Source organism: Homarus americanus, unplaced genomic scaffold, assembly GCF_018991925.1.
Source record: "Homarus americanus isolate GMGI-L3 unplaced genomic scaffold, GMGI_Hamer_2.0 scaffold27875, whole genome shotgun sequence".
Lineage (NCBI taxonomy): Eukaryota > Metazoa > Arthropoda > Malacostraca > Decapoda > Nephropidae > Homarus > Homarus americanus.
In genome coordinates this window covers 241,143-256,303 of record NW_024733870.1, presented here as the reverse complement: position 1 = coordinate 256,303, position 15,161 = coordinate 241,143, and the positions used below count along the sequence as shown (strand labels likewise).

General features: G+C 43.6%; 1 protein-coding gene across 2 annotated transcripts in view; it reads right to left on the bottom strand.

The window, feature by feature from the left end:
• The window catches only part of LOC121870065 (phospholipase A2-like), a 38,698-nt gene extending 24,469 nt beyond the window's left edge, over window positions 1-14,229 (bottom strand). Inside the window, exon 1 of one of the 2 annotated variants that reach the window (XM_042371815.1) lies at window positions 14,079-14,229. Coding sequence is in view for 1 of the 2 variants with exons in the window: in XM_042371813.1 (XP_042227747.1) it covers window positions 11,846-11,854 (9 nt within the window). In the remaining variant the exon portion in view is untranslated. Of the gene's footprint in view, window positions 1-11,845; window positions 11,960-14,078 lie in introns of those variants that run through there. The other variant, XM_042371813.1, reaches the window with a different exon arrangement.
• Between the last annotated feature and the right edge of the window lie 932 nt (window positions 14,230-15,161).

The following is a 15,161-nucleotide window of genomic DNA, read 5'->3' as shown; positions in this document are numbered from 1 at the left end:
ACACTGCATCAAGAACTACTGCAACAACATAAGCAGAAAGTGACCAGAGTCCAGGAGGGCCACAACAATAACACGTGAGTGCTTCTACTGCATAACGCAATATGAGGACCTCGTGAGGGGGGAGGAACACGTGTGGGGCGTGACAGAGGCTCAGACCAGCAGCACCAAGGGTTAAAAACAGCGTCTTTAATGGAGGCGCCTGGGTGTGACTATTATGTATGCAGTGGGGCGGCGCTGTGTCCTGCTCTGGCAAGACTGTGTGGGATATAGAATTTTTTCAGGGTGTGGCTTTGCGCTGAGTCGGGAGTTTCAGAGTGGCAAAGATGTGGCTACGTTAACTTGGGAGTTTCAGACTGTAGCAAGGGTGTGATGGCCACGCTAAGTCGGGAGTTTCAGAGTGTGGCAAGGTTGTGTTGGATATGGTTAAGTTGTATCGAGTATGCTGTGGCAAAGCTGTAATAAGAACAAAAATGACACACACCCTGGTCTCTATCACCTCCCTCCCCCGAGCTCCTCAGTTACTAAGTTCCTGGCCTAATTACCAACGTCAGGACCCCGAGTAAAAGTCTTGTCAAAGCTCAACTTAGTGTGACGGAACGTATGTCAAGACCTAATTACAATACGACTATAATTTTTTCTTCTTTTAATTCGAATCAAACTTTAGACGTGGGCTCCTGAAGACTTTTGATGAAGGTGAAATTCACTTAATGATTCTTGACGAACTCTTGACACAAAGTCTGGTCTAATAGGTCTCTTTTGATAGGTATTTCTAAAGGTAATTTATGAAGTGAGAACCAATTTGTAAACACCAAAATATTATTGTCTCTTATTTCACCTTCTAAAGACGCTGGGAAGACTTAATCGACACTGAACTCAAATCTTCAAACGTTTCAAACTGTCACAATATATCCTTCACACACACACACACACACACACACACAGGAGAAATAACACATTTTACCTTAACACTCTGGGGACGATGATTTAACCCTTTGAAGACGACGGTTTACCCTTTGAGAACGATCGTTTAACCCTTTGCTCACAATGATCTAACCCTCCATGACTCAAAAGGCTAAACCTGTCTCATCTAAAACACAATACCATACAAGGGACTTTGAAAACACAATCGAAAATTTCACCTCCATTTCTCACTTAACCAGATGCATCATAGCAATCTCATTTATTGGGGGTGGGGGGGGGGTAATAAACACATAGGGATCATTTTAGAGAATCAGGAGGGGAGGTCCAGGTGAGTTTTAGGTGGGGGGAATGAGCCAGGTGTTGCCTAAGTCGAAACAAACGACACCACAAGGTCCAGATCCCACCATTAGCGATATATCATAAGGGTTTCCCATCTTCTCCGTTTTCTTTTTCTCTCATAACTGGGATGATAAATTTGGCGGACGTTCTATTAGTAATAGTATGAGGGGGTGGTAGAGAGTGAGGGGGTGGTAGTGGGGAGGGAGGGGGGGGTGAAGTGGGGGTGAGGTTGGTAGAGTGAGGGTGGTAGGGAGTGAGGGGGTGGTGGGGTGGGGGTGTGGTGGAGGTGGGGGAGGTGGGGTGGGAGTGGGGGTGGGGGGGTGGGTGGGGGTGGGGGTGGGGGTGGGGGTGGGGGTGGGGGGTGGTGGGGGTGGGGTTGGTGGGGGTGGGGGGGGGGGGGGGGGTGGGGTGGTGGGGTGGGGGGGGTTGAGGGGTGGGGTGGGGGGTGGGGGGGGGGGGGGTGGGGGTGGAGTGGGGGTGGTGGGGGGTGGGGGGGTGGTGGGGTGAGGGTGGGGTGGGGGGTGGGGTGGGGGTGGGGAGGGGTGGTGGGGAATTGGGGGGTGGGGTTGGTGGGGTGGGGGTGGTGGGGAGGGTGGGGTGGGGTGGTGGGGTGGGGTGGGGGTTGGGGGGTGGGGGGGGGGTTGGTAGGGAGTGAGGGGTGGTAGGGAGTGAGGGGGTGGTAGGGGGTGAGGGAGGGGTAGGGAGTGAGGGGTGGTAGGGAGTGAGGGGGTAGTAGGGAGTAGGGGAGAGGAAGGGAGTGAGGGAGAGGGAGTGAGGGAGAGGAAGGGAGTGAGGGAGAGATACATAGAGATAGAAGATGTATACACCAGTACTGACAACACCACCACCGTCATACAATAAACACCATCACATATAGTTCACCATAAAAATAATAATGCCTGATGGAGTATGGTGACGCACGAGGCTGCTCACCATCACCACTATACTACAGCTTCACAGCTCTTCCACGGCCGCTACCAACCAGTTTACGAGTATTTTAAACACTTTCTTATAATTGGATGATATTACAACGCTGCTGCCGCCAGAACCAGTAATAATAGTAGTTTATGTCGTATGAATAAATAAGTATATGTCTGGGGAAATTATGCTATTATATATGTAAATTTAAAAACACAAATGCACTTTAAGAGGAAACAAGATAGTAATTTTCTTGAGCTAAAAATGTATTATTTCCAAGCCAGCATAATTATTATAAACAGTACGAGGCTATGAGTGTACAACGTGGCTAATACAATATCTTCTGAATAAACGTGTATATATATTACTCTATCCTCCGTGATTTTGTTCGTCTCCCGTGACCGACCACAACTTTTTCTAAATTTCATTCATCCATCACTGTCTCTGCCTCCCCCTGGTCCTGTTATCTTTGTTTTTAACCCTTTAATATCTCCACTATTCACCCTCATCCCTAAATATAAAACTGAAGTGTTTAGTTTTTCTTATATAATGAGAGTCCAGTGTTACTCTACTGTGTAACGACTACTAAATCATAAGATAACACTGTGCATACTAATCATACAATAACAATAACAAACAAGAACACGAATACTAAAAACAAATAAAAGTAATAATAATAATGAAAATAGTAATAATAATAATAATAAATAACAATAATAAATAATAATAATTAATATTAATAATAATACAATAAAAATAAACAAAATAATGATGATACTAATAATAATAATACAAAATAATATAATAATAATAACCAAGCACCCACCACATGTCATCAACAACTCACAAGTTCAGGAAAACCGAGAGTTTCCAGGAACTTCACACACACACACAAAGTCAGAGTTCAAGAAATTTAAAGTTATATTTGAGGTGTTTGACCTGGCCCAGATACAAGAACCTGGCGTGTGTGTGTGTGTGTGAAGAACTTCGAAAATATGCAAAGAAATACAAAAATTATTCAACTCCCACCTTCCTCGCGCGACCCCACGTACCGCCGCCTCATATTCATGCAGGGGGACGGCTTAAGATTCAGAGAAACGCCTTTGGATATCTCGACCAAGACCACCAGACAGTTTTAGGTCACGGAAAGCCTCATAGTAACATCGACGCCATTATGGATGTTTCCGCCTCTTGATGTATGTGTGTGTGTGTGTGTGTGTGTGTAGATTAGCGTATTGGCTTTGTCTTGAAACAGATGCACATGAACTGAGTAATGGTGTAAATAAGTGAGGATATTGGTAGTAGTGGTGGTTAAGGGAGGTGGTAGTGGTGGTAGAATGAGGGTGATGATGAGAGTGACGGTAAGGAGTGAGGGGGGATGATAATGGTGGTAGCAGGAGTGAGGGAGGTAGTGGTGGCATAAGGAGTGAGGGAGTAGTGTAGGTTATACTGTTTGGTCCTGTAGGAAAAACAATGGTGTAGCAAATTCAGAACCTCATCCCCCCCCCCCTTCGGTTCACTGTGTACACACCTTAATTGACACATTGCCTAGCTGGCCGAATAGTGACTATACCATCGTACAAACTGAACTGAATATCCCGGAGGAACCCACAATTCTCACAAACTCCACCCAAGAATATTCAGCTGTTACGTCTCTCAAAACTTATGCTGCTAGTTAGGTTCTTCCCTTAGGAGGCGCAGCAGGAGAAGGAAGAAGAAACCCTGATGACCTCCCTCCAGAAGTTGAGACTACCATGTAAAGAAAGCTCTCAGCAAGAAGAAACACGCCGTTTGTGAATTTTCCTCCCGACATTTTCTTGTAAGAGTTAAAGACAAAAGTTTCACACTCCTTGGTTGATAAATCTCGGCCAAGTTTGAGGCACAACAACAACAACTTATACAAACTACCCGAGGTTCGCTTACTGTCAGCAGCTGGTGAGTGATAAATGACCTCTGTTTTATTCTAATACCAGGATAGAAATTACAACAGGCTGCATATCCATCATGGTGAAGTGAAGATGGTGAATTACTGTGGGAGAGATGGAATGGTGATGGTGGGGAGTGAGGGGGGATTGAGATGGTAGGGAGTGAGGGGGATTGAGATGGTAGGGAGTGGGGATTGAGATGGTAGGGAGGGATTGAGATGGTAAGGAGTGAGGGGGATTGGGATGGTAGGGAGTGAGGGGGATTGAGATGGTAGGGAGTGAGGGGGATTGAGATGGTAGGGAGTGAGGGGGATTGAGATGGTAGGGAGTGAGGGGGATTAGGAGAGCAGGTCGTGAGGGAATGAGAGGTGATAGAGAGTGAGGAGAGGTCGTAGGAAAAGTTGGAATTAGTGAATTTGTAATGATGGTGTGTGTGTGGGTGTGTGTGAGGGAGATGTTGTGGGTTAAGTAAGAGAAACTACACGAGAGAGAGAGAGAGAGTGTGTGTGTATATAAATTCCAGTCTGTTCTTTTAGCTACAGTGGCTGGCCTCGCCCTGGTACATGCGTGTTTACTTAACTATCAGGAGGAAAAAAAAAGAAAGGGGATACGGGAATATAATTTTGTCATATAAATAAAACAAAACTCTTACCTATTGACAATCTAAGAGTTAATTAAAGCTAGAAATTACCTAATATATGGATGATTAGTGGAATGCGACAATACGGGGGAAAATCAATTAACATTTGTAAACAGTGTATAGGGTAGCCCTTAGGATGCGTTTCTTTAATGGTGAAAATAAAGGAAAAGGAGTTTATAGAATATTTGTTATCCTGAGTAAGCTGATATACTTTACATGGTTTATTCACACCAACATCATATAACCAGCCGGTGCTTCTCTCGCTCTCACTGACTCTGCCGCACCTTAAGAGTCATAACCGCCTCGTGCCTCCCAATTTTAGATACTCGGTTAGAGGTCAAGGGCAAGAGAGTCAGGGTATGCAGGGTAACGGTTCTTTTATTGTTATTGGGATCTGTTGTTGTTATTATTACCACCATTGAGACGACAGGCTCATAAGGAGGTGAACCTCTTCCCTGTTCAGGTATATTAAGGAAGAAAACTTTGTCCTCTTGGTATTCTGCTCTTATGACAGGTGTATTCGAATGTGGCCTCGGACGTGGACGGGGCGGGGCAGAGCCGGGTGGGGTGGGGTAACCAAGAGCAGCTGCGGCACTCCCTCGGGTGCTCCTCGCTGAATGCAGTAAGTGAATGAAACAGGAAAAACACTTTTCGGGGAAAAAAATGTAACGTGTTGGAAGTGTCTGAGATACAGTTGAGAAGTAAAGAAACTATTGTATATAAGAGAGTTCCAACTGGAGGCTTTTCGTGCTCACAGAAAAAAGAACGAAAATGCCGGAGACATCGATTTGAAGTGTAATTAATGAGTGGCAGTGTGCTCGTGTGTTTCACTGGCTGTCTCCCGCCTTCTCCACTGATATTCTCCAGAAATTCAAGGAGAAATATCGGTCAGGATGCCAACAGGTCCACGAGGTGAAGGTTACAGCCGTGCACGTCACCATTATGGGTGATACATGGACCAGTCTTGTCACTATATATATATTCCGTATGGGTAACCTACCAGTAAATTTAAGTGACCGGAGTACAAAATGTGCACAATACTGCACTGGACTATTGTTTACAAGCGAGAGCGCGGGGAAGGGAGAGACAGGGGGAGCAGATATGTCGTTTCATTAAAGTTTTTGGATAACAGAGTTCCTCGACATGTACATGATATTGTGATGGATATACTGGGCTAGACTGTTCATAAGGCAACTGCAGTCATATATGAAACATTGCACGACAGGTGAAACTGGGTAATGATACAAGCCTGCCGCTTGTGTTGGCGATGGTGCTTCTGTACTGTACACCTAAAAATGTATTGATGTAAATTAATATACAAGTCACACAAGTGCTCAGAGATGCTGTATGTTTAATATAAAAAAGTGGATAACAGATAAGTAAATAACAGAAGGCAAGTTTTTAATAATAGTGGTTCGTCCTAAACATTACTAGTCTACTCGCTCTCCCTGTTAAACAACTTATGTCTGCTGTAAATCCTTGTTTGTTCACCTCGGCATGGTACTACCACACTGCCGTTAAATGAGTTATTCTGGTACTACATCTATGCTACCTGATGACAAGAGGCTCGTTATTAAGTACGGCGAGTTTGCTTCTCCAAATCTACATCCCCATTTTGTCCGTAGCGGGGTAGCAGGAGATAACGTCTGTTCTGAGCACTTGACAGTACACGAAATCGCAGGGAAAAGCACAAAGACGTCACCACATGAGCGAGGAGGAGCGTGCAGGACGAGCCTACTTCCATCCCGACAGGAACCAAGACGACAGAACCTTGCCCGAGGGGAAGACCCGCCCACTTCTCCTGCAGCTGGGATCAGGGATAAGCCATCACTTGCACAACCCATCCCACCTTCAAACCAGAACAGCAAGGTTGCCGGAGGCTGCTCGCTCATCAATATCAGTGGAACGTAAAACCATTTTCATTTCTCTGTGGGTCATCATATTTTTCGTCCTGCTATCCCTCACGTCATACAGATGAAGAATAAAATAGCTGTGTGTAGGGAAGGGTGGACTGGATCCATGTTTAATAAAAGCCAAGAGGAGGAATTGGGGAGAGAAGTGGGTCGATATTAATCCCTCTAATGATCGCACCAGCTTATAGGACGACAGGACAGCCCTGGAAAGCCAGGTCAGGGATAATGACGATGGCTGGTGGATTTTTATATGATCTCCTAAGTGCCAGGTACAGAGTCCGGGGTGGAGCAGCAGCAAACAGATGGGTTGGAGGCCTGACCCTGGAGGGCATAGGTCACCAGAATGCTCGGGGACTTGCAGGGATGACAATTACATCCAAAATGCACTCACAAGCTTAGGTCGGAGGTTTTGATAGGAATCTCTCAAAACTAAACAAAGTCAGGATGGCAGCTTGGAAAGTGGCTGTTCACTAAGTCTGATCCTGCACGAAAAAAAAAAAGAGTAAAATCCATCGAACATGAGGCAGCGGGCCAGACACACTTACTAATCTTGAAAGAAACATGAGGCCATCGTTTGGGTAGGATCGAACGTGAAGCTAAATGTAATCAGTTGAGACAGGGTGAGGAAGAATGTGTGTTGCCCTCTGCAGACCCGCGCCGAGGCTTGCTCCAGGAATTGATGGGGAGAAGCCTTGGGTACGAGCCTCAGATGAACGCTTGGGGATACATTGTCTTCCCCGAGTCACTCGTGTAACCAGCTGTAACCACTTTTGTGACCAGTTGTAATCAGACGTGACCAGTTGTATCAAGACATGTAACCAATTTAGTGACTAGCTGTAGCCAAACGTGACCAACTGTAACAAGACACCAGGAGGGTGGCGTGGTCTTCGCTTTTGCATTTTTTTCTTTCTAACGTAAGTTATTTTCTCATTTTTGTTTTTTCCTCTGCAGGAGCACACGTCTGGACTGTGCTGAGAGTTTCTTAGCACTTGACTTCTTGAATGAACTGAAGTCATGACGACTGTACACAATTACCTATACGGGGAGGTACTCCCCTCTAACATTCAAAGTCATATGTGAATTCATGTGTACACCTTGTTGTCTGAACCAGGTGTAGCCGCTGTGTAGGAGTTGAGGAACATTGTGTGGCACGAGGATCTCTGCAAATCTTACAGACAAGTTTCAGTTGTCATAAACTACATGGCGACCCTGATCCAGTATTCCACGCGTGTGAGTTACGAGCAGTTATTAAAACTTGTAGTCTACCTTGTCGACATCCATCACTCTCCCCTCCCTCAGCTGCACGTCGTGTGTATACAGCTGGTAATTCAATGTATAACCGGGCAGTTTTGGGTAGCTGGACATACATCATGCAGTTTTACCCTAAACTGTGCTACGTTGTGCTGAATATACTGCTGACAGCTGAAACGACCCCTGGAAAACACCCAATTTATATCCACAACGAAATCCGCTTCAGGGTCGACAACCTGAATAGTCTTCCCTCAATATACTGCAATTCTGAATGGGACGACACTGGTCACGAGTTTTCCCTGGCGTACTCTGTCCGAGTAAAAAAAAAAAAAAAAATGTTCATCACTGCCCTGGTGAAAAATCCTTGGCCACGAGGGAAACCACAACTTCTGTACAATTTTCACACCAACCGTGGGTACGTGAGCTTAATACTGTTTTAATCTCTTCTGATATCACATGTAGGCCTAACTATACTTCCGGCCACAGAAAGAGTTGTATCTTACTCAGGTTATCCACAATATATTTCTCTCATGTCTCGCGAGAAGAAAACTCGAAGGACTGTTTTCCAGCGGCCCGCCATTCTCTCTTTTTCTACGATTTTTTCCTTGCCGAACATTATTCTATGACCGCATTGTTTATATCCGAGACGCTTCCAAAACTTGCCAGCTATATCTACACAACAGAAAAATTCGTGAAAATAATATTACGTAAAACTTATTCACTCCCACTGTTAGGGCTTTTTCAAGATGTAAGAAAAACCTTTATCTAATACAGAAAAATTGTCCCTAGTTAAGAGACGCTACACCACTGTAAAATATTACCCCCTATATGCACTAGGCTGAGCAACTCAAAACAAAAGCCACACCGAACTATAGAATCCTTTGATCACTTTTACCATTATTTGTGACGTAAAAAATACTTGTTTCGCCAATAATAACACCGTGGATTATACAGCGGAAGTTAAATAACATAAGAAAAACATAAGAAAATAAGGAGTCTGCAATAGGCCGGTTGGCCTGTGCATGGCAGCTCCTGTCGAGAGTTACTACCACTCTCTATCATCCATGAATCTATCTAGCCTCCTTTTGAAACTTTCCAGAGTTCCCGCACTTACTACAAAGTTGCTAAGCTTGTTCCACTCGTCCACCACCCTATTTGTGAACCAGTTTCTTCCTAGCTCCCTCCTAAACCTAAACTTATCCAACTTGAATCCGTTGCTCCGAGTCCTATCCTGTTCGGATATTATAAGAACTTTATCTATATCCCCTTTATTGATTCCTTTCACCCACTTAAATACTTCTATCATACCTCCCCGCACTCTTCGTCTTTCTAGGGAATGCAAGTTAAGTTTCCTTAACCTATCCTGATATGGAAGGTTTCTAAGTCCCGGAATCATTTTTGTCGTTCTTCGCTGCACCGACTCTAGTGAATTTATACCCATTCTATAATGGGGCACCAGAACTGAACCGCATAATCGAGGTGCGGCCTGACTAGCGCAAGATATAGTTGCAATAAGACCTCTGCACTCTTGTTACTTACACTTCTAGATATAAAACCCAATACTCTGTTTGCCTTATTTCGAACATTAACGCACTGTTTTCTAGGCAATAGGTCCGGGCTTACAAGTACCCCTAGGTCTCTTTCACAAGTCGACTTCTCTAGGTTGTTGTTAAGGCTGTATACATTATAAGTATTTGTTCTTCCAATATTAAGTACGCTGCACTTGCTGGTGTTGAATTCCATTTGCCATTTTTCAGACCACCCTTGCAGTTTATTTAGATCCTCCTGTAATGCATTTGCATCCTGTCCTGAATTAATTTGCCGCCCTATTTTGGTGTCATCCGCAAACTTGCTTATGTCACTGCTGATCCCAGTATCTAGATCGTTTATGTAGATTATGAACACGAGTGGGCCAAGTACTGACCCCTGGGGAACCCCACTGGTTACACGGTATTGAAGTCTATGGCCAACTGTACAGCAAAAAATTTGAGGGGTAGAGCATGACGTCACATTCTCATTTACATATTTGACGATTTCCTCGACTTAGAAGCAAAAATTTATATAGTATATTTACTAAGATTACGGATATAGTCCAAACTCTTATGAAAACTGGTCCACTATGTTATAAAAGCATTTGCAGATACATAAAGTAATACACAACGGGGATGTTGGTGGTATAGCAAGACTGAAGTGTACTTGACTCACTATTGTGTTCAGGGTTCGCTCCCCAGATCAGATGTGAGTCACGTCCGACATATAAACTGTTAACATTTATCTCTTTTGCGTTTACTTTCTTCAACAAGATGGAACTGAATCCACACTCACGATTCAGTATTTCATGTATGTTACTTGACTTCCACTGTATCTTTAATATTTTGAATAATTATAAGATCAAACATTCGTGTATTTAGGTTAGATAATTCTGTCATTGAAATAATTACGTGCGAACCTTTCATTACCGGGTCGTAGGAGTTCCTTTATAATTTTATTTAGTTTATTAAACGTAACACATGCTCAGGAGGTAACCATTGTCCAGTGTTATACATCACTACTGCTCTCCCGTTGTGTTTATACCCAAGTTTCAAGTCACTGTGGAACTAATGTGACACTACAAGCATCTCCTGTCACCGAGTTGATTACATGCACGCTTATAGGTGCAGTAATGACATACTTAAAATAGTTCATGGTGAGAAAGTGTCCTGAATTGGTTGATATCAGGACAAGAATTAAATCGACACTAGAAATGGGTGATTACTTTAAGTGGCAACGTCGGAGTTTAGATTAAGTAAAGTATAAAATTAGGATATCCTACAATATAAACTAATACTCAGGGTATGCTGATGTGGATGGAGTTCAGGAATTAACGGTGGAGCTTAGCTGGTGAGCCCCTCCATGATCGCCGGTTTTTACTGAAGGTGATTGTTGTATTTCTCTGGTCAGGATCGTTAAGGAACTGACGAATGATGGCAGAAAATTTGACATTTCAACAGTAGCTGGTAGGATGCGCGCGCAGACAAATGAATGTAGACTAGCGCATCATTGGGTATGACTTTGCTTGGGAGATTGGTATCCCCGCATCCCCTGAGCAACGTTCTTGTGCATTATGCAGAAGACCCGACAGCAGCACCCTTATCCACTACCTCCTAAGATGTACCCACACACAACGCTTCCGTGACGCCTGCTGGACCACCACTCCACGACCCCCTGACGGAGACACGATGATCCTCCCCATATTGGCCAGATATTTTGTAAATAACATTGATTATGTGTTAAAGGAATATGCTTCCTTCCTTAGGCTTTAGTAAGCCCCTTTATAATATTTATACTGTATATACATGTCACACTTGCCAGATGCTTCTGGTGTCATTGTACAGGGGTACCAAGTGACAGCACTAGGATCCCGCTTCCTCTATCAAGGAATAAACAATTGAAAATGAAATTGACTAGCGCAAAACTATTATTTAAATCAGGAGTACTAATTATTTACAATTCAGGTATCTATTAAATATTACTTTAAATATAACCTAAATTAAATGCAACATATAAATATAAGTCCCCAACTAAATTTCTTACATTATTTCTATCGTTCTGCTATTCAACATACTAGATTAACAGTTACGATAATAGGTAACTTTAAGATGGCAAGCAAAGATCATCTAAAGATTATGAAGGACTGTGGATTTGGTAATGAATTTTGGGGGTGAAACAAGACCCACGAGGAAGATGCGACGACAAAGACAAGACGAAGGCAGAGAGTCAACCCAGGAAAATTAGATTAGGTGGCGGGAACAAGTGGTCGTCACTCTAACGGCAGCGGACGAAAACTTCACGCAGTGGGGATGCAAAACAATTTTTTTTACATTATGACCACACACACACACACACTTAATTTTTGTCTTAATATAAAGTAAAAATATACAATAACATATAGTAATTACCTCTTGCATGGTGTGTGTGGTAGGTAGTGAGAACGGGACTGTACTGTGGTAGTGTTGCAGTCCTCAAACATAAGATGACTAGTGCTTCCTGACAGATAATGTGAGAGGAGCTTCCTGTCAGATAATGTGAGAGGAGCATAGGAGTTATTAATACGTGTGTGTGTGTACTTGTGACTTGTTATTAATATTGTGGCTATATGATTACACGCACTAGCGAGGTACCCTAACTCTCCCTCCCTACTGGAAATAATCATGTAGTGGCTTTCTGTGTTGATTTGACTTGTTAACCATTGTTTGTATATCTGCAGTATATATGTATATTATTTGTATGCTTGTACATTATACAGTATATGCCATGTGGTTATATTGTTTGTATACTTGCAGTGTCTGTACATGGTTTGTTTATCTGTACTATTTATAGGTGTTATTTGTATACTTTAACTGTCTAATTACATTGTTAGTATACTTTCACTATCTATGTACATGCTGAATAAATGTGAACTTGAATGACGATTTTACCTGAATATATATATATTTCATGCTGGGATTGCACACACACGAAGTGCAGTCACGGTAAATCCTGGCACTGAAACCCTCGGAAACTGGGGGAGAATAAATTTTATACGGCGGCATTGGCACATACAGGCACACACCGCACACACAAACACCATCACTCAACCAATAGATATCAAATGCATTGTCCAAGGACACCGAGTCTTCCTTTTCATCCTAAGTACCTTTAATTATTCACTTGAAGCAGTTGAGAAAGAAAGAGCGAGGGGAGATGGCTTATAGTCGCAGAGTATCCACAGTAGAGGTGATGTGGTCCACGAGTAGGAATGTTACGAGGTAATGTGGATGGCGTGACGTCAACTTGTTTATTTCACACATACACTCATCCTACTTGACGCTCTCACACGTAATCTACCTACAAGGAATTTGACAGTTTATTCAAATTAAAACATGAAAAGCCAGTGTGTGTGTGTCTGTCAGTCGGAGCCTTAACAGCAACTTGAGGAATATCTTTACTGAACTTTCATTCTAAACAGAATTAGGTCGACGTTTCATGACCACAAATTTTCACCACCCACCACAGCTAAGAGATAAACCAGACACCGAACCTAAAATAACTTCGTGGTAGAATCTAGAATGTTTTGTCGCCCAAGAGCCCGCCGCCGTCACCAAGATCCGAATGATCAATTTTCCTCGTAACTGAAAAAGCAAGAATGCACCTAACTGTTTGACTTAAGTTAAAACACAAAAATAACATAAAAAGCTACCAAACCAGAAGAAATTAAAATACATATTCTTTTGGATAATATTATGTACAGTACCTTGATTTTGTTTTGTAATTTAAACTTCGTAAACGTAACTTATTCTTGGAGTTACTAAATGAGTGATGGTATTTTAGTGGGTTTTTTTTTGCGTTTTCGCTGAAGTTAAAGTTAGGTTAGATAAGAATTATTCCCATGGTTTCATTTACGAGGAAAAATACATTGTTAGAACCTTTGTGCATCGGGACTTAACAAGGTACCGAGCGAAGACACTTGACTAGGCTGTGTGTATTGTTAACGGGAGAAACTGTATTAGTATCCGACACTAATAGTTTCTGAAGTTGATTTATATTCAAACAGAGAATAAATTACGGTAAAAAAATCAGTAGAGTAATTTAGTTTATTGACAGAAAGGAAATAAATTTGTGGTTAATTTTCTTGTTTCAAAATTATTCTACAGCACAAAGCGGCATTCGTCACACAAAAATACTAATAGTTCACCTTGCTGGGGTAGAGTACTCGAGCCGCTCCTCTCCTATGAGTGATTTGTGAGCGTGTTAGTCCAAGAGATGTAGGAGGGCAGGTATTGATCAGCTACACCACAAGTCTACGGGAGCCGGATTTCACGTTCCACTTGTAGCCGTGAATCCTGGCTGTTCAGATGCTCGATTCGTCATTTTCTCTCGTTCGCTCAACTACTTTGCTCACATGCCACAAACTTCAGCTGTATAGCTTATAAAATGCATCTTAAAATCGTACTAAACTTGACAATAAAAATATCTATAATTAGGAATTCAACCCAAATTCCAGTTTAGTTGAGATTATGCTGAGGGTCCTCGACCAAAATGGAGTTCACAAATCACTAGCCATGAATTATGTCGCCTCCCACGCATCATCGTGGTTCACAAGAGACGCGTGGTGGCCCCGTCACAGGAGTAAAGTGAGAAGTATTGACTTACCTTGAGCGTGAGAGTGAGAGAAGCGAGTGAGAGTAGCGAGGGACGCAGCGAGTGTGGAGGAGCTGGGTGTTGTGGCTCGGTCGGGCGGCCAGTGAGTCGACTTTCACTACGCGGGTCCAGGTTGCCTCCCTCCTGCTCCCTCTCTCATCCCTCCACCACTCTCACAATGACACTTCTTGTGTTGCTCTCTCGAGTACTATTCGTTCTATAATAAAATTCCTCTTTTGTTAGTTTCATACTAGATACAAGACCAAACTCCCATTTTACTGTCATATAAAAATCACGAGATCTTCTTGTACAACTGAAATCATCCTTCACGTAAGGGGAAACAGTTTTGTATCCTGGCTGATGACTAAAACATTATGAAAAGCGACGAGAGCGAGAGATGGTAGGAATCTGCAGAGTTGAGAGCGCCGGCGCCGACATGACAAAAACAAAGCTGCCGTTGACCCCGCAGGCAACATTGTCGCCCAGCACCAGCAGCTCGTATCTTAGAGGTGAGGAAGTGCGGGTGACCGGGTAACAAGCCAAGAGGACGAGGGTTTAGGAAGGTGGGAGCTGCGGTTCTTCTGCTGTGGGGATGGACTCATGGCAGCCAGCACGGCACGATCGATGTTGACGGCCACAACCACCGCCCACACATACACACTCCCAGGGGAGGACGTGCGAATGGTTGTGTGTGGGAGGACGTGTTAGAGTGGCTGTGTGGGGAGGACGTGTAGGAGTGGCTGTGTGGGGAGGAAGTGCTGGAGTGGCTGTGTGGGGAGGAAGTGCTGAAGTGACTGTGGGGGTGACGTGTAGGAATGGCTGTGTGGGGAGGAAGTGCTGGCGTGGCTGTGTGGGGAGGAAGTGTTGGAGTGGAAGTGTGGAGGAGGAACAGCAGGAGTCTTGATGGTGAAGAGGCTGTGTACTGGCAGGGGAAGACTTACACAAAGCTGCTTCTCTGGTCACCACAAGGGCTAGCCAGCAGCAGTAGCTGAAGGCAAGAGGAAGCAAGCAAGCAGTGCTTTCACCTTAACACTAACATAATGCTGCCACACTAGACGCATGACAACACCCTGTGAGCACACACACACAGATGTA